The sequence below is a fragment of the Mixophyes fleayi genome, chromosome 4 (assembly GCF_038048845.1).
Source record: "Mixophyes fleayi isolate aMixFle1 chromosome 4, aMixFle1.hap1, whole genome shotgun sequence".
Classification (NCBI taxonomy): Eukaryota; Metazoa; Chordata; class Amphibia; order Anura; family Limnodynastidae; genus Mixophyes; species Mixophyes fleayi.
Window position 1 is genome coordinate 344,371,884 of NC_134405.1, and position 15,412 is coordinate 344,387,295.

The 15,412-nt window shown below is 44.8% G+C and overlaps 1 protein-coding gene across 1 annotated transcript in view; it reads right to left on the minus strand.

Moving 5' to 3' along the window:
- GYS2 (glycogen synthase 2) overlaps positions 1-13,704 on the minus strand; it is a 46,230-nt gene extending 32,526 nt beyond the window's left edge. The window contains exons 1-4 of the mRNA XM_075210809.1: positions 13,339-13,704; positions 8,770-8,951; positions 4,520-4,711; positions 3,040-3,225 (exon numbers count right to left, since the gene is read on the minus strand). Coding sequence (XP_075066910.1) covers positions 3,040-3,225; positions 4,520-4,711; positions 8,770-8,951; positions 13,339-13,459 — 681 coding nt within the window. The 5' untranslated portion in view covers positions 13,460-13,704. The remainder of the gene's footprint in view (positions 1-3,039; positions 3,226-4,519; positions 4,712-8,769; positions 8,952-13,338) is intronic.
- Between the last annotated feature and the right edge of the window lie 1,708 nt (positions 13,705-15,412).

Here is a 15,412-nt window from a genome sequence, read left to right on the forward strand (position 1 = left end):
CCTGAGCTGCTGAACCGCTGACTAGATTAGAAAATGTAGTCAGCGGCGCCCTGCAGGTCCCGGCGTCCTAGGCAACTGCCTAAGGTTGCCTAATGGGAGCGCCGGGCCTGCTGGCGAAGTTCCCCACGCAAAGTCTATTTACCATGGACACTGCCCTCCTATCGCTATCGTCATATCAGAGGGTGTTAGCCGGTGGACAGCAATGGAAAAAAATGCTTTATAATTAAAATAACGTTATATATCTTATTTTTCTATTTTGTCTTTTTTCTTCAAACCTTATTATTTTTTATTTCCTTGAATCTGGACGTTCCATTGTGTGTACATGAGCTGGTTGGTCGGATCACGCATGCGCAGATTGACCTCAGGCTGGCGTGACTCCTGTTACCGCTACCAGCTAGTATCGCCGTGAGCTGAGCATCACTCAGCTGCCCCAGCGACCGCTCATTGATAAACCGCTATGATAGGCAGGAAATCTTTACAACCGTAATGTTTTGATAAACAGACCTCTGAATTTCTGAATTTTCAGGTGATCGTTGCTATGTTGAGTTGAGTGTGACCTGCACACAGCTTGTAAAGGTGAGTACTCCCCAAGCAATAGCAGCTATTAGACACCTCTGTAGCCAGACCAGCAATAATTCATTGAATATTTGAGGCAGCGCACAGGTTCTCCGCTCGATCCAATTATCCAACGTGTGTCAGGGATTCCGCAGTCTATTTTACACCATGAAATCATTAATTATTACAACAACAAAAAGTTGAAACGTATTTGACGAAAATACTTGTAGTGACAAAAACATCTTGTTATCCTTGTATGTAAATTTCAATAACATGATTCCCCCCCCCACTGACATTTACCACGTAGTAATACAAGTAATACAAGCAGGAGACTGCTCCGGTGTCTGCCGGACATTTCCCTATTTGTTTAATAACTATCTGACAAACGTTAACATTTTATAGGAGTCCTAATGAGGGGTGTCCATGGCTGGAGAAAGGTCAGCAGAGCCCTGAGGCCATGGACGTAGTGTGTGGGGGTCCAGAGACCGCTCCGTCTTACACTGCGAAGGTCAGACAACCGATTTGCCTAATATGCACCAGAACCAGCGGCCTCTCCGATATTTAACCTTTAAAGGCCGACAGAGCACAAAGGGCAGAACTCCGTCCTTCATTTCAGATCTGACTAATACAATGTGTATCTGGAAAATGAAACATCGCAGGTAATTCACCCTCATATACCGGGGACCACTCAGCCTAAAATACAAATCTATCTGACAGAGACGCTGGTTACCAACACAGTCACTCCTGTCTGTAAGAACGACAACTGAACTACTCGCAGCGGACGGTAGAAAGAGCAGTAACTAGATTATGGTCAATGGAAAATCTCTTACAGGAATATTGCACTGAAACATTATTATTTTTTAAAATATGTTTTATTAATCCTTTTCATTAATCAAATATAAGTACTCCCAGGTGGAATATCCGGAGAATATTCTCCGGGACTGCGGGGTGGTGGCGTGGCCATTCAGAGAGTTAGGACCTGATGCAGCGGTGAGTGTAGGCCCATTTGCGTTACGTCGCTCTGCGCATGCACAGATGACATCCCACAGGTACCTACGCCCATACAGCGTTACACGCATCCACACTTGGCGTGATGGGGGAAGGAGAGGTCGTTCTAACGCAAGCTGAGCACATTAAGGGCCTGTTTGCAGAATTGCGAGCAGATGACTGATGCATATATTGACTGATGATGATGGCGATCACCAGCGGTAACCTCCGTCTCTCATTGGCTGATTGCGATTTCACCTCTGAAGCCGCTGGGTGCTGTCGTCATTGGTCGAGCGTATATTATAGGATTTTGTGTGTGTATTTTAACAATGAAGTTCTCTTTTATACATACATGAGACGGGCGGCTACATCTGCTGTATTACATGAACCCTAATAGCAGATGCGTTTGTTTATATGAAAACAAATGTTTATAAAGTATTATTGCGCTTGTGACATTGTTCTGTGTATGTGGGTGTTGGGTAGGGTGTAGTACCCATTAACGGTACTGACTACCACCGCTTGGTAAACCGGGCGCAAAGATCTATCTGAGATCCATCTGGGCTGAAATGTGCTATTTTTGCCTGCACGTTTTGTGGCCCTAAATCACGCCTAAGTTACGTTCAGCTCTGTATCGGCCCTTAGACACAGCACATACATGTTCACCTGCACAGCAGCCTGGAACATGGTTTTTACATGTTCACAAGCTGACGTGTGTGTCCATCTATCTACGTACATTGATATTGATCCTACAGTTATTTTACTGACACTGAGAGATGTCTGTGTGCTGACCCATATTATTACTACTGACCAGAGATTGATGCAGAGCAGATCCTCCACGCTAGGTGGCAGCACTGGATCTTCAGGCTTTGGTCTATATTACTCATCTGATATACAAAGTTGCTGTGCTGTAAAAGTTGACAGGCTACAAGTTCACTAAGCCACAAATCTGTGTCAATTCAATACAAGACCCAGCACTGCAACCCAATCAAGACATTATGTTTGCCAACCTCATACTGGCCGAGAAACCTCTTCCCACATTGAATTTACCATGTCCTATGATGTCTATTGTTTTACCTGGTATACCTGCACACTGGACTCTCTCTCCCTGGTCACTGAATCTTCTACCTGGTCACTAGACTATCTATCTGGTCATTTAAACCTCTGCCTGGGCCCTTAAACTTTTACCTGGACCGTGAACCTTCTACCTCAGTTCTGAACCTTCTACCTTCTACCTGGGCCCTGAACCTTCTACCTGGGCCCTGAACCATCTACCTGGGCCCTGAACTTTCTACTTGGTAACTGAATCTTCTACCTGGTCACTGGACTATATATATGGACACTGAACCCTCTACCTGGGCCCTGAACCTTCTACCTGAGCACTGAACCCTCGTCTTGGACATAAGACCCTCTGCTGGTCACTGAACGCTCTGCCTTAGCACTGGGCTCAATACCTGGACCTGGGCTCACTAACTAGACCCTTTACCTATTCAACAATACCTGGTCGAGCTTGTTGTAGAAGTCCATGTTGGCAGCACACAGATATCTCCCCAGTAGGGTGGCATGGGTGGTAAAGATTGTAGCGATTGGAAGCTTCTGATACCGGCAAAGGATTAGGCCGGCCCCCGCCTGCCACTCGTGGAAATGAGCAATGACGTTTGGCTTATCCTGGAACTGGTCAGTCAGCTAAAACAAACACAAAAAGTGATATTAATGAACTAGAGCGCCCATAATAGTAAATATTTTCCACATTTGGACATCCGACTGGCATACTTATCGCCACAATCTCACTATAAGACAACGTTAAAATAAATGCTTACACAAATTATTACATTAAATATTTATTGTAGAGGTACCCGGCTTTCTTCCCCATCAGCCGTAACTGACTTCAAGAGTTACTGCATCGTAAGAGGTGAATTTTCCAAAGAAAATATTCCAACTGGGCTCAAATTAGGATAACAAAAGATTTTAATATATTTTAATTTTTTAAAAACCTTTAAAAGAATAAAGTATTTTTTCCTTTATTTTCATCTGATAAGAGAACAAGTATCACAGCGATAGATATACCCCCACAATACTTGCTAAATAGGATGGGGCTTTTTGCCCCTTCCCTGTCTAATCATCGCTGGGGACTTTGCCCCCGCTCTTAGCTAGCTGAACGCTATAAGGACATACGCCTAGAGACAGGAAACATTTCTATAGCACTTAGTACTGCGGTAAGTGGCAGGTGGGTATCCAAATGTTGTGGAACTACAAGTCCCAGCATGCATACTTGGACAGGATTTCTATTTGTTCTCAGACCCCAAAATAACAGTGATAATGTCACCTCATTATCACCCACAAATGGGGGTGCTGGGTCCATAATTATTACTGGGTAAGGGCGAGTCTTGGGTGGAATGGGGCAATAGCTTATTTGGTCCCAATTTCTTACTTTCAAATGTTACTTCTGTACTTTGTTGGCACTTTTGTTTCAGACATTATATTCTGTGTATTGTGACGGAGTCACTGGGATGGTGCTAAATGGCAGAGTGATATGTCCCAGGCTTTCTGCCTTGTGTAAGCACCTTGCCGGAGTCCTGATTGAAAGCTGCTAATCAGGAGCTGCACCTGAGTTTTGCTGGTAAAAGGCTGCTCAGCTCAGTCAGTCTCTCAGACCTGGGGAGGAGGTTGGATGCCTTCTGAGAGACTCTGCTTATGGTGAGCAATTATCTTTATGTTTGGTATGTGTGTGGGACACAAGGTCCTTCAGAGGAGAAAGGGTGTTCCTGCATGTTTATTTAGTGGCGAACATGCAAGGTGTTTATTTTTGAAGTTTTCTTTGTTGTTCTGTTTAATAAAATTGTCAGAGTCCAGTTGCACCGAAAACCCTGGACTTGTGTGATTTCATTGCTGTTGTTCACTACCACCTACCTCTGGAGATGACACCTGTTCCCCTCACGCGGTCACAGTATATACAGGAATTAATGGGCACCAAACTTACCTCTTTCAGGAACCACGCAGTCAGCGATCCAAATAACAATGCGTCATTGGCCTCTCGGTCCTGGAAAGGAATCCCCACGTTACACGCATCCCAAAATTCACCTTTCCATCTGTCAAGATTCCAAGCAGCGGAGCTGATGTCAAAAAGCACAACATAAGGATTCCCCTCAATCAGCCACCGACCGAAATACACCTGTAACGAAAACCCAAACTTTGGTGAGTGGACAAATATGTGACACAACACGGACCGGACGCGTTATAACACTGCGACGGCAAGTATCTGGAGTAAAGAACAGTATGATAACAGCCAGGACACGGTGTGAGACAGACGTTCATTTACTGACTGGCAAGAATTCTGTGGGGAAGGGGAGCCAGTGTAGGAGTTGGTAGAGGGGGGGACAGATGTGGAGTGGCGAGAAAGGAAATTAAATCTAGCAGCGGCATTGAGTAAAGATCGAAGAGGAGCGAAATGGGAGAGAGGGGAGGCCAGTATGGAGAAGGTTACAGTAGTCCAAATGAGAGAAGATCAGTGAGTGGATGAGAGATTTGGTGACATCCTGGGAGAGGAAGGGCCTGATGCGAGCAATGTTGTGTAACTGGAATCATCGGGATTTGGCACGTGATTGAATGTGTGGGGGGCAAAGGAGATAGAGGAGTTGAGGATGGCACCCAGGCAGCCGAATTGGGAGCAGATGAGATAATGGTATTGTCAACAGTGATCAGAGGGGGAGGAGGTTCTAGATGGAGACAATGAGTTCGGTTTTGCCAATGTTAAGTTTAAGAAATCTAGAGGACATCCATGAGCAGAGGGCAAAGAGGGCATGCAGACACCCGAGAGAGCAGGGAGGGTGAGAAATCAGGAGATGAGAGGTTGAGTTACGTGTCGTCGGTATAGAGATGGTACCAGAGACTGAAGGAGCTGATGAGTTCAACCAGGGAGGAGGTGTATAGCAAAAAGAGCAAAGGACCAAGAACAGAGCCCTGTGGGACCTCAACTGGAAGGGCGGAAGGGCCTGGATGAGGAACCAGAGGTGGAAACAGAGAAGGATCGGTTGGCAAGGTAGGAGGTCAACCAAGAAAAAACAGTGCTGGAGAAGCCAATGGAGTGGAGGGTGAGAAGCAGGAGGGGGTGTTCCACAGTGTTGAAGGCCAGCTGAGTGGTTCAGAATGATAATAAGGGAGAAATTACCCCTGGAACTGGCCAAGAGGAGATCGTTGGTGACTTTAGCCAGGGCAGTTTCAGTGGACTGGAGGGGACGGAAGCCGGATTGGAGAGGATCAAGCAGTCAAGCAGGGAGTATTCAGAAGGGTAAGTGGTGAGACGGTTGTAGACAAGCATAAGCAGTATATTTTGGAGGGAAGAAGAGAGTTTCGAGAGAAGAGGACAAAATCGCAGGATCAAGAGCGTCTAGGTTGTGTCTAGCGGGAACTGACTTGGGCGTGGGGAGGATTGATTGCAGAAGTGGAGGAGAGTGTGAATGAGAGAAGGAGAGAAGATGTTCACAGGGTGGGAATGGAGAGATGGAGAAATCAGGAAGACCACATAGGTGACCGGGGCAGTGGGTAGGGCAAGAGGTCCATTGTGAGAGGCCAAAGTAGGAACATAGGGCAAGTAGCTTGATGGAAGTAGGGTCAGTGGGGTTGTCTGGGGATGTTGAAGTCACCTAGGATGATGGAGGGGATGTCAGAGGAGAGGTAGAGGGGAAGTGAATTGGGAAGTGGGACATGGGGGGGGCGTATATGACAAAGACACAGAGAAGGACGGAAAAGAGGAGAAGAAGAGGGAGGGTTCGGGAGGAATGATACAAAAAGCAAAAGTGGGGGCTAGGAGAATGTCCACCCCACCGCCTGGACGTTCTCCAGGTCTAGCAGAGTGGGTGAAGGAGAGGCCACCACACAGGAGAGAGCAGCATGGGAGGCGGTGTCTGAATTTAGAGAACCAGGTTCCAGTTATAGCAAATAGGAGAGAGAGTTAGATAGGAAGAGGTTGTGGATTGAGGGCAGTTTATTACCGACAGACGTTCATATACTGACAGTCAGAACAAGGTGTGAGACAGACGTACATATACTGACAGTCAGGACAAGGTGTGAGACAGACGTACATATACTGACAGTCAGGACAAGGAGATGTGAGACAGACGCACATATACTGACAGTCAGGACAAGGAGGTGTGAGACAGACGTACATATACTGACAGTCAGGACAAGGAGGTGTGAGACAGACGTACATATACTGACAGTCAGGACAAGGAGGTGTGAGACAGATGTACATATACTGACAGTCAGGACAAGGTGTGAGACAGACGCTCATATACTGACAGTTAGGACAAGGTGTGAGACAGACGTACATATACTGACAGTCAGGACAAGGTATGAGACAGACGCACATATACTGACAGGACAAGGTGTGAGACAGACACACATATACTGACAGTCAGGACAAGGTGTGAGACAGACGTACATATACTGACAGTCAGGATAAGGTGTGAGGCAGATGTACATATACTGACAGTCAGGACAAGGTGTGAGACAGACGTACATATACTGACAGTCAGGACAAGGTATGAGACAGACGCACATATACTGACAGTCAGGACAAGGTGTGAGACAGACGTACATATACTGACAGTCAGGACAAGGTGTGAGACAGACGCACATATACTGACAGTCAGGACAAGGTGTGAGACAGACGTACATATACTGACAGTCAGGATAAGGAGGTGTGAGACAGACTCACATATACTGACAGTCAGGACAAGGAGGTGTGAGACAGACGTACATATACTGACAGACAGGACAAGGTGTGAGACAGACGTACATATACTGACAGTCAGGATAAGGAGGTGTGAGACAGACGTACAAATACTGACAGTCAGGACAAGGTGTGAGACAGACGTACATATACTGACAGTCAGGACAAGGTGTGAGACAGACGTACATATACTGACAGTCAGGATAAGGAGGTGTGAGACAGACACACATATACTGACAGTCAGGACAAGGTGTGAGACAGACGTACATATACTGACAGTCAGGATAAGGAGGTGTGAGACAGACACACATATACTGACAGTCAGGACAAGGAGGTGTGAGACAGACGTACATATACTGACAGACAGGACAAGGTGTGAGACAGACGTACATATACTGACAGTCAGGATAAGGAGGTGTGAGACAGACGTACATATACTGACAGTCAGGACAAGGTGTGAGACAGACGTACATATACTGACAGTCAGGACAAGGTGTGAGACAGACGTACATATACTGACAGACAGGACAAGGTGTGAGACAGACGTACATATACTGACAGTCAGGACAAGGTGTGAGACAGACAGGACAAGGTGTGAGACAGACGTACATATACTGACAGTCAGGACAAGGTGTGAGACAGACGTACATATACTGACAGTCAGGACAAGGTGTGAGACAGACGTACATATACTGACAGTCAGGACAAGGGGTGAGACAGACGTACATATACTGACAGTCAGGATAAGGAGGTGTGAGACAGACGTACATATACTGACAGTCAGGACAAGGTGTGAGACAGACGTACATATACTGACAGTCAGGATAAGGTGTGAGACAGACGTACATATACTGACAGTCAGGACAAGGGGTGAGACAGACGTACATATACTGACAGTCAGGACAAGGAGGTGTGAGACAGACGTACATATACTGACAGTCAGGACAAGGTGTGAGACAGACGTACAAGATGTTTATAATGTTGGACAGAACACAGGTCAGTTTTTGGTGTAATATGCCCCCCTAACACACTCTTATTTCTTAGAGGACATTATTTATTATCCCTGTGCTGGTCCTGGTCATTCTGCTGAAGGTATTGGCCTGTGGGCAGTGTGAGTACATTAGTACATGAGGAGTGGGTTGGGGGGGGGTGACTGAGGGTGACCCCAGCGGTGGGGAATAGGAGACCGTAGTGTTAAATAGTTCCATTAAATTCCTTTTCATGTTATTAATGATGTCTAAAAATGAGAAAAAAAATGATTTTACGCACTGTTACATTTATTGTGTGTTATAAACAATCCACCCCCCTCTCTGTCCTCTCCCTAAATCACTGCAGGACACAGGCCTACGTCATGGAGGACTCTGGGCTTTGTGTGTAATTGGATCGGTCTCAGGAAAAATCACTAATAGGATCTGCTGACTATTTGCTGAAAATAAAAATGTCTGGAAGTGTTAAGGTGTAATCTGCTGTCAGAGATTAGATTCCTGGCACGTCTCTACCTGACAGCCCTGAGCTTGCAGGGAATCCATAGCCTTGGTGAGAGCGGCGTTTGGGGGGTCGCAGATTTCCACCTGTGTCCTGACGTTGTGTTCGTAGTACGGACCCATCATAAAATAGTTCTCTCCCCATTCGTCCACTGTAGTTTTAGCTTTGGTTTGGATCACGGTGTAGATGCCGCCGACTGAAGGGAACAAAAACACATGAGATATTGCAAGAGGTATATTTCTTTCATTTATTTACTACACTCTACAAAATGACAGCTAGAATCTGATTGGTTGCTTTAGGCAACATTTCCACTTTTTCAAAACCGCAGTTTAATAAATATACCCCGAAGTGTTCTGTACTTAACGTTCACTAGAGATGAGCAACGCTGCAGCGAAATTGCGCCTGGAACAGGGCGTATCGTAGAGGTGCAATGTTCCAGAGACACAGGGGGCTGATGGAGAATTGGATTCAAATTCATCTTAAAAAAAATCGCAAGTAAAAATAACGCATGTTGCTTCTCTCCCACGCTCCACAATGTCTACACTGTGGCCCTTGTGTTCATTGCGCAGTGCAGATTTCTGCAATTTGCGCTTCATAAACTGGCGTAAATGCAGCTCTGCATCAGTCCCACGATCTTTAGTTCCCTCTTTTGTTCCTCAACTCTGCAGAGTGGCCGTTCTGCGCGATGGGCATGGTTTAGAGTAGTTCTACAAGAGCCAGCATGACTATGACGGCCAGAGACTGCTGGAACATGTAGTCCCAGAAAGGTACCTATAGTAAAAAAAACATTCAAGGTCGTATTCAGCCAGAGAAACCTGTGAAATTTTATGGCCAAATATGGACATTAGGAAAAAGTTTAGAAAGTTTCGCTCCTTTCAGTCCGTCATGCACAGCGCAGGCAGTAATGTTATATGAAAACAGTGTTTTACTAGTAACCAGTGAAAGGAATGTAAATCGACATGACTGCCAGAACTTGTGTCACTTGTCACTGTCAGTTCACAATTTCTGAATGAACATTAGATCACTCCTGATACATCAATCTACTCGTTTATTCAGGATTGTCTCCTCCCTCCTATATGCCAGCAACCTATCCCTAATGAGATTCAAATGATGGAGAGGAAACACCCTGCAGTGTTCTAGCAATGTAGAAAGAAAAAATTGTGTGTAATATTGTTAGAGGAATTACGAGCTCCCAAGTCATCTCGTTACTGGATATTATAAGGATAGTAGGTGCCAACTGGACAGGGGGCCAGGTGGTGTGTGCCTGAAGGACAGCAGTATTGCGATTTAAGCCCAATTCATAACCTTGAAATAGTATTCACTAGCACCACCTTGTGGAGGAGATTATTATTGCAGTCAGTTTTTCGGAGGGGAGTCGGTACACTGACAGTTAGTTTGACCTCTCCTTGAACCTTACCCTTCCAACTCCACCTTTCTAAGCTAATCCTGATCCTTTCAGTTCTATAACAAATACTTCTCATCGACTTAATCTTGTCTTCTGTCCCACTGTCACCCAACGAATGGCCTCACACCAGATAATGCTTCCTGGTCGATTCTTTCACCAATTTGGCCACGACCATAGAAACCAAATTGGACCAATCTGGTCACAACCATAGAAACTAAATTGGACTAATCAGGTTGTAAATTGGACGGCTGACGGGGCCTGAAGGGAACAAACAGGATTTTGATCTTGGTACAATTGTTTTTGGGAGAAAGACATCAGCCGTCCAACACGGTCAAAAACAGTCACTAGGTTGACAAGACCGTCACGTTTGTGGCTTAGCCTAAATCTTGGACTCTTGAAGTAAAACAACTTTCTCAGAACTCGGTCAACATACACTGGGCGAATAAGAAAACTATGAGAAGATTTTCTGAGTGTTCCTATTGTGACAGATGTGGGGGTAAGTTCTAGAGAAGACTTCTGCTACAGAGACTTCCAGCTGGACTTAGAAAGTCCTGACACATCTTCTCTACACATTATAGATTTACCTTCTCTGACCGTGACCACCAAAATAATAATATTTATTTTTCGTGTTATTGTGAGTAATACAAGAGCGGTCAATAGCCACAGATTCTATAATCCATTGATAGGGTCCATGGTGTATTAATCTGCTCTTCATCCCCCAGATAAGAAACATATCATGGACCTAAAAAGATGCTTCCATGGTCCATGTAACATTTGTACAATTATCATCATCACCATTTATTTATATAGCGCCACTAATTCCGCAGCGCTGTACAGAGAACTCACTCACATCAGTCCTTGCCCCATTGTGGCTAACAGTCTAAGTGCCCTAACACACACACAGACACACAGAGACAGACTAGAATCAATTTGATAGCAGCCAATTAACCTACCAGTATGTTTTTGGGGGAGGAAACACAGGCAGAACATACAAACTCCACACAGATAAGGCCATGGTCAGGAATTGAACTCATGACCCCAGTGCTGAGAGGCAGAAGTGCTAACCACTGAGCCACCATGTACAGTGAGTGTAGTGAGTCATCACAGGGACCATTAAACGATGGAGAAGGACTTTCTGAGAGTCTGCACCCTCCTTAGTTACCAGAAAAGGAGAAAGGGATTATTTATGTTTGGATACTAGAAAGAGAACTGTGATCACCCAGTAATAACATCTTATCCTTTAAGCCATGGTTGTCCAACTCGCGGCCCGCGGGCCGCATGCGGCCCAGCATGCCTGTAAATGTGGCCCAGCAGTAGTTTTGGTTGTGACAAGGGGGCAGCGCTGAAAAAAAAAATTCTGCAAAAAAAAATAAAGAAAATACTTACCTTGTGGTCACGTCAGCTGGTGCTCCGGCTCCCTCCCTGGTCTCCTCCTCCGTGTGGCGCTCGCAGTGAATGTCGGGGGTCATGTCATCACACCCGACATCCATTGCGTAGCGCAGCACAGAGGAGTCACCCGCGCGAACTATCAGCAGCAGTGAAAGATTATCCAGTATCTTATTGTTGTTACTCTGAATTTGGACTTTCTGCACCATGCAATTATGAACTAGCTGTGTTCTCTGTATGTATCTAATATAAATATTAAGAGATAATTGTATTTTTAATATTTTAAACCATTTTAAATGTGCAGTGCTGAGTAGGGTGAAATTATCACCCACTGTTACCCTCATCGGAGACTGCTCCATGAGCCATTTTACCCGCCACCCTATCTTTAAATCTCTGTAGATTTCTATTAGTCCTCCTGATGCTACCTATATTGGTGACTATTTCAAACTGGTCCATAAAAAAAATTATTAATGGGTGCAGAAAGAGAGGGCAAAAATTTTTTTGGGCATTTAATTCCCCGAACCCCACTAAGGGGCAGATGCAGGTAAGTTAAATTGCAGCTGGTAATGGGACTACTGCTTTAATCATGATTGTGCAACAGGTTTCCTAACTCTTACTAACTTCATTTCCAAGTAAGTTTAATATGTTAACTATGTTTTCTATGGTTTTTTCGATGATCAGCTATCGTTAGTGTTAGTGTATCTTATGTGCGGCCCAAACCAACTCGTCGTCTTCCAATGTGGCCCAGGGAAGCTAAAAGGTTGGACACCCCTGCTTTAAGCTAACGCCATATAGACATTATTATTGATACTGTCACTGAGCCCCGGAGCTTAGAAAGGCATATCCGCTCCAATCTGTACACTCAGAACAGCGCCCGTGGGAATGTCACTTTACACGTATAACACAAATAATACATGCAATATTATCGTATACAGAATATTGACCTAATTTCTATTTACATATTAGTACTGTAGACCTAATGTTACTGCCATGTTTATGTAAATATTATCAATGTATAAAATTGTGTGACAGCCACAAATGTTTTTTAAAATAATCTACAAACTGACCTGTAGAATGATATTTACTTTGGCCCCTAATGTTAATTTTCTGTCTTTGTATGCTGTGTGATGAAAATTATAAATAAAGATGTTAAAAAAAATAGATAAATACATAATTGTATTTCATGGCGAGAAGTCTGTCTGTTGGTAAAGTAATTAATGTTATCAGACCATTCAATACAAGTTACACTGAACGGGAAACTCTCCTCCATAGACTGTGTCATACTGCCACCTAGTGGCAGCATAGAGATGACACAAGATGAATGAGAGAACAGTTTAACACTGAAAAACACAATCTCCAGTCTATCCAATCTGTCCTAATGGAGGCCCCCGGGCCCTGACTACCAGTTCTTCTGATGTCCTCCTCTCGCTGAACTGACCAATAATCTAAATAACTTTCATCCCTTGTTTCAACTTTGCTGTAAACAAACAAGTCCCATTAATCATTAACCAATGTAAATAGAAAACCACATCTCTCCCATGGATTATTACTATCCGTCATTTACAGAGAGCCCACAGTCTACGTAGCACTGTACAGTTTGTTAGACGAGCACAGACTTTACATACTAAGATGAACTGGTACCAAAAGGTGAAGACCCTGCTCGTAAGAGCTTACAATCTTAGGGATCATTAATCCATTAACCCCTTCAATCCTAATAAAGTGAAATAAAGACATCTGCCTGTTTTACAATAAATGTCAATGATCTGTCCCTGAAAACCAGAGATTGACAAACCTTTGTTGGTGACTTCCCAGGAGATCTCGAACAGAAGAAGGTCCTCGATAGGGAGGTCTTCTTCATCCCACTGAGGAAGACCATTTAGAGAGGTCAGAGAGAGAGATCTGCTGAGCGGCATGGCGGTTCCAATCCTCAATGTAAATGTTCTGGTTATTGCAATGGGATAATGGTCTCACTGCTCCTGTCCTGTATCCTCACCTCACTAAGACATTAGAGGAAGACCAGAAACCCTTTTTACTAGATAATCTTGGGCTTAAAGCTTCGCTGGCTGACACAAACCATTAAACAGACACAGGCAAATCCCACATGGACTTGTTAAGTGGACAGAGCTGATCAGAGGTTGTCAGCCAGGTCTAATATCCAGATCTGGACACACGTCAGACAGAGGAACCTTGAATCATGTGACCCTCAGTATTGTAACACTTGTTCTGGGGCAATCATTAGCCAGAACCTGTCTCTGTCACATGAAACCGTATGTTTGTCTGACAACAGTATAGTGCATGACAAATTTAAATATTCAGATCAATATCATTCTCCAATATCTGACACTGAAATAGGGCGAGGAATACCTGACACTTATTAAGGGTCACCTGAGAAAACAGTTTCATTCTGTTGGGTAAGATGAGGCAACAGCCGAAAATAACCTCCCGTCGTTTGTGTCCCAGAGCTTACAATCTAACAGAATTACATGTTTCTCTTTTTATGAAGGGGGTTGGAGCAGAATTGCAGGGGCCAAAATAGGATTTCTAGAAGGGGGGTTTCCAAATATGTGATTGTTATTATTATTTCTTATTTATAAGGCGTCACAAGGCTTCTACAGTGCTGTACAAAGGGGGTTAGTGTTAAGGCTCACGACCACCAAGATGAGCTTTTAGAACAGTTTAGAGTAGAGAACTTAACTTTTAGCAGCCGCCTTTCCCATAGAGCTTTGTATGCTCATAGGTACTCAGATGGCCCCAGGTCTTACTCTTAAGCTCAGACTAGTAAAAGCTCATCAATGATGGCCGTAGCACAGATGAAACCAGAGCGGTGGTCAGTAATAGGCCGAGGTCAGAGGTCCGTAGAGGATCAGCGAAGTCCAGAATTCAAGCCAAAAGGTCAGGGTCACAGGCAAACAGGCAAAATCCAAGGTACAGGCAAAGGTCACAACGGAATATCAGGCAGACAGGAATCAAACAACAGGTCCGCAACAGCACAGGACTGGAAACACTATAACCGACAGGGAGACTAAGCACTCCCTGCCTTAAATAAAGCAAAAAGCCAATCAGGACCCTGCCCTACAAATTTCCCCAGGGCTGCCTAATGAATTAACTTGGCAAATTAATTAGCACGCAGGCTGTTTATTCCTATGGGCACGCGCCCGGCTGCCCAGCGATGCCGGGACGCGGCGCTGCTCAGAAAGCGTCCCAACCGTTGCCATGGAGATGGTCGGGACGAGGGGAAGCGGAAGTGACGTCCCGGCTGTTGCCGTGACAGCCGGGATTGCAAATGGAGGAAGCGAGTCGTGTGACAGTTAGAACATACAACAAAATGACATAAGTTCCTACAGATGAGAACAATCGATACAGATAAGCAGAATAACAAATACATGGATGCAATTACCAGAAATAATTGCATGGTATACAGAGACAATACAGCCTAAGACAAAACAGGGACAGAGAGGACAACGGTGAGTTGGGGACATGAGACACAGGGTACAAACATGGAGACACAGGGTACAGACATGAGTGTGTTTAATGACCCCTCAGAGAGGATGTCAAAGCCACAGCTTGGTCATGTTCATGTATTTTCTTCATGGAGCACTCCTTTTAGCTTTTCAGCCAGATGAACCCTCTCTAATTTGCACTCTACACGTTCCCTTACAGACTCTCTTGCTGTGCGCACCTCCTGCTGGACCATGACAAGCTTTTGTTTATAAACATGACACTACTGGCATCTGCAACATGATAGTGCGGAAGACCGATGTCATTTACCCTCTGATTGCTGCAGTTATGTATCTATAATGTGTGCAGGGTGTACAGGACCCATGAGTCAGCGGGCACCACCAGCCTCTGATCTCATGGTCCCAGTC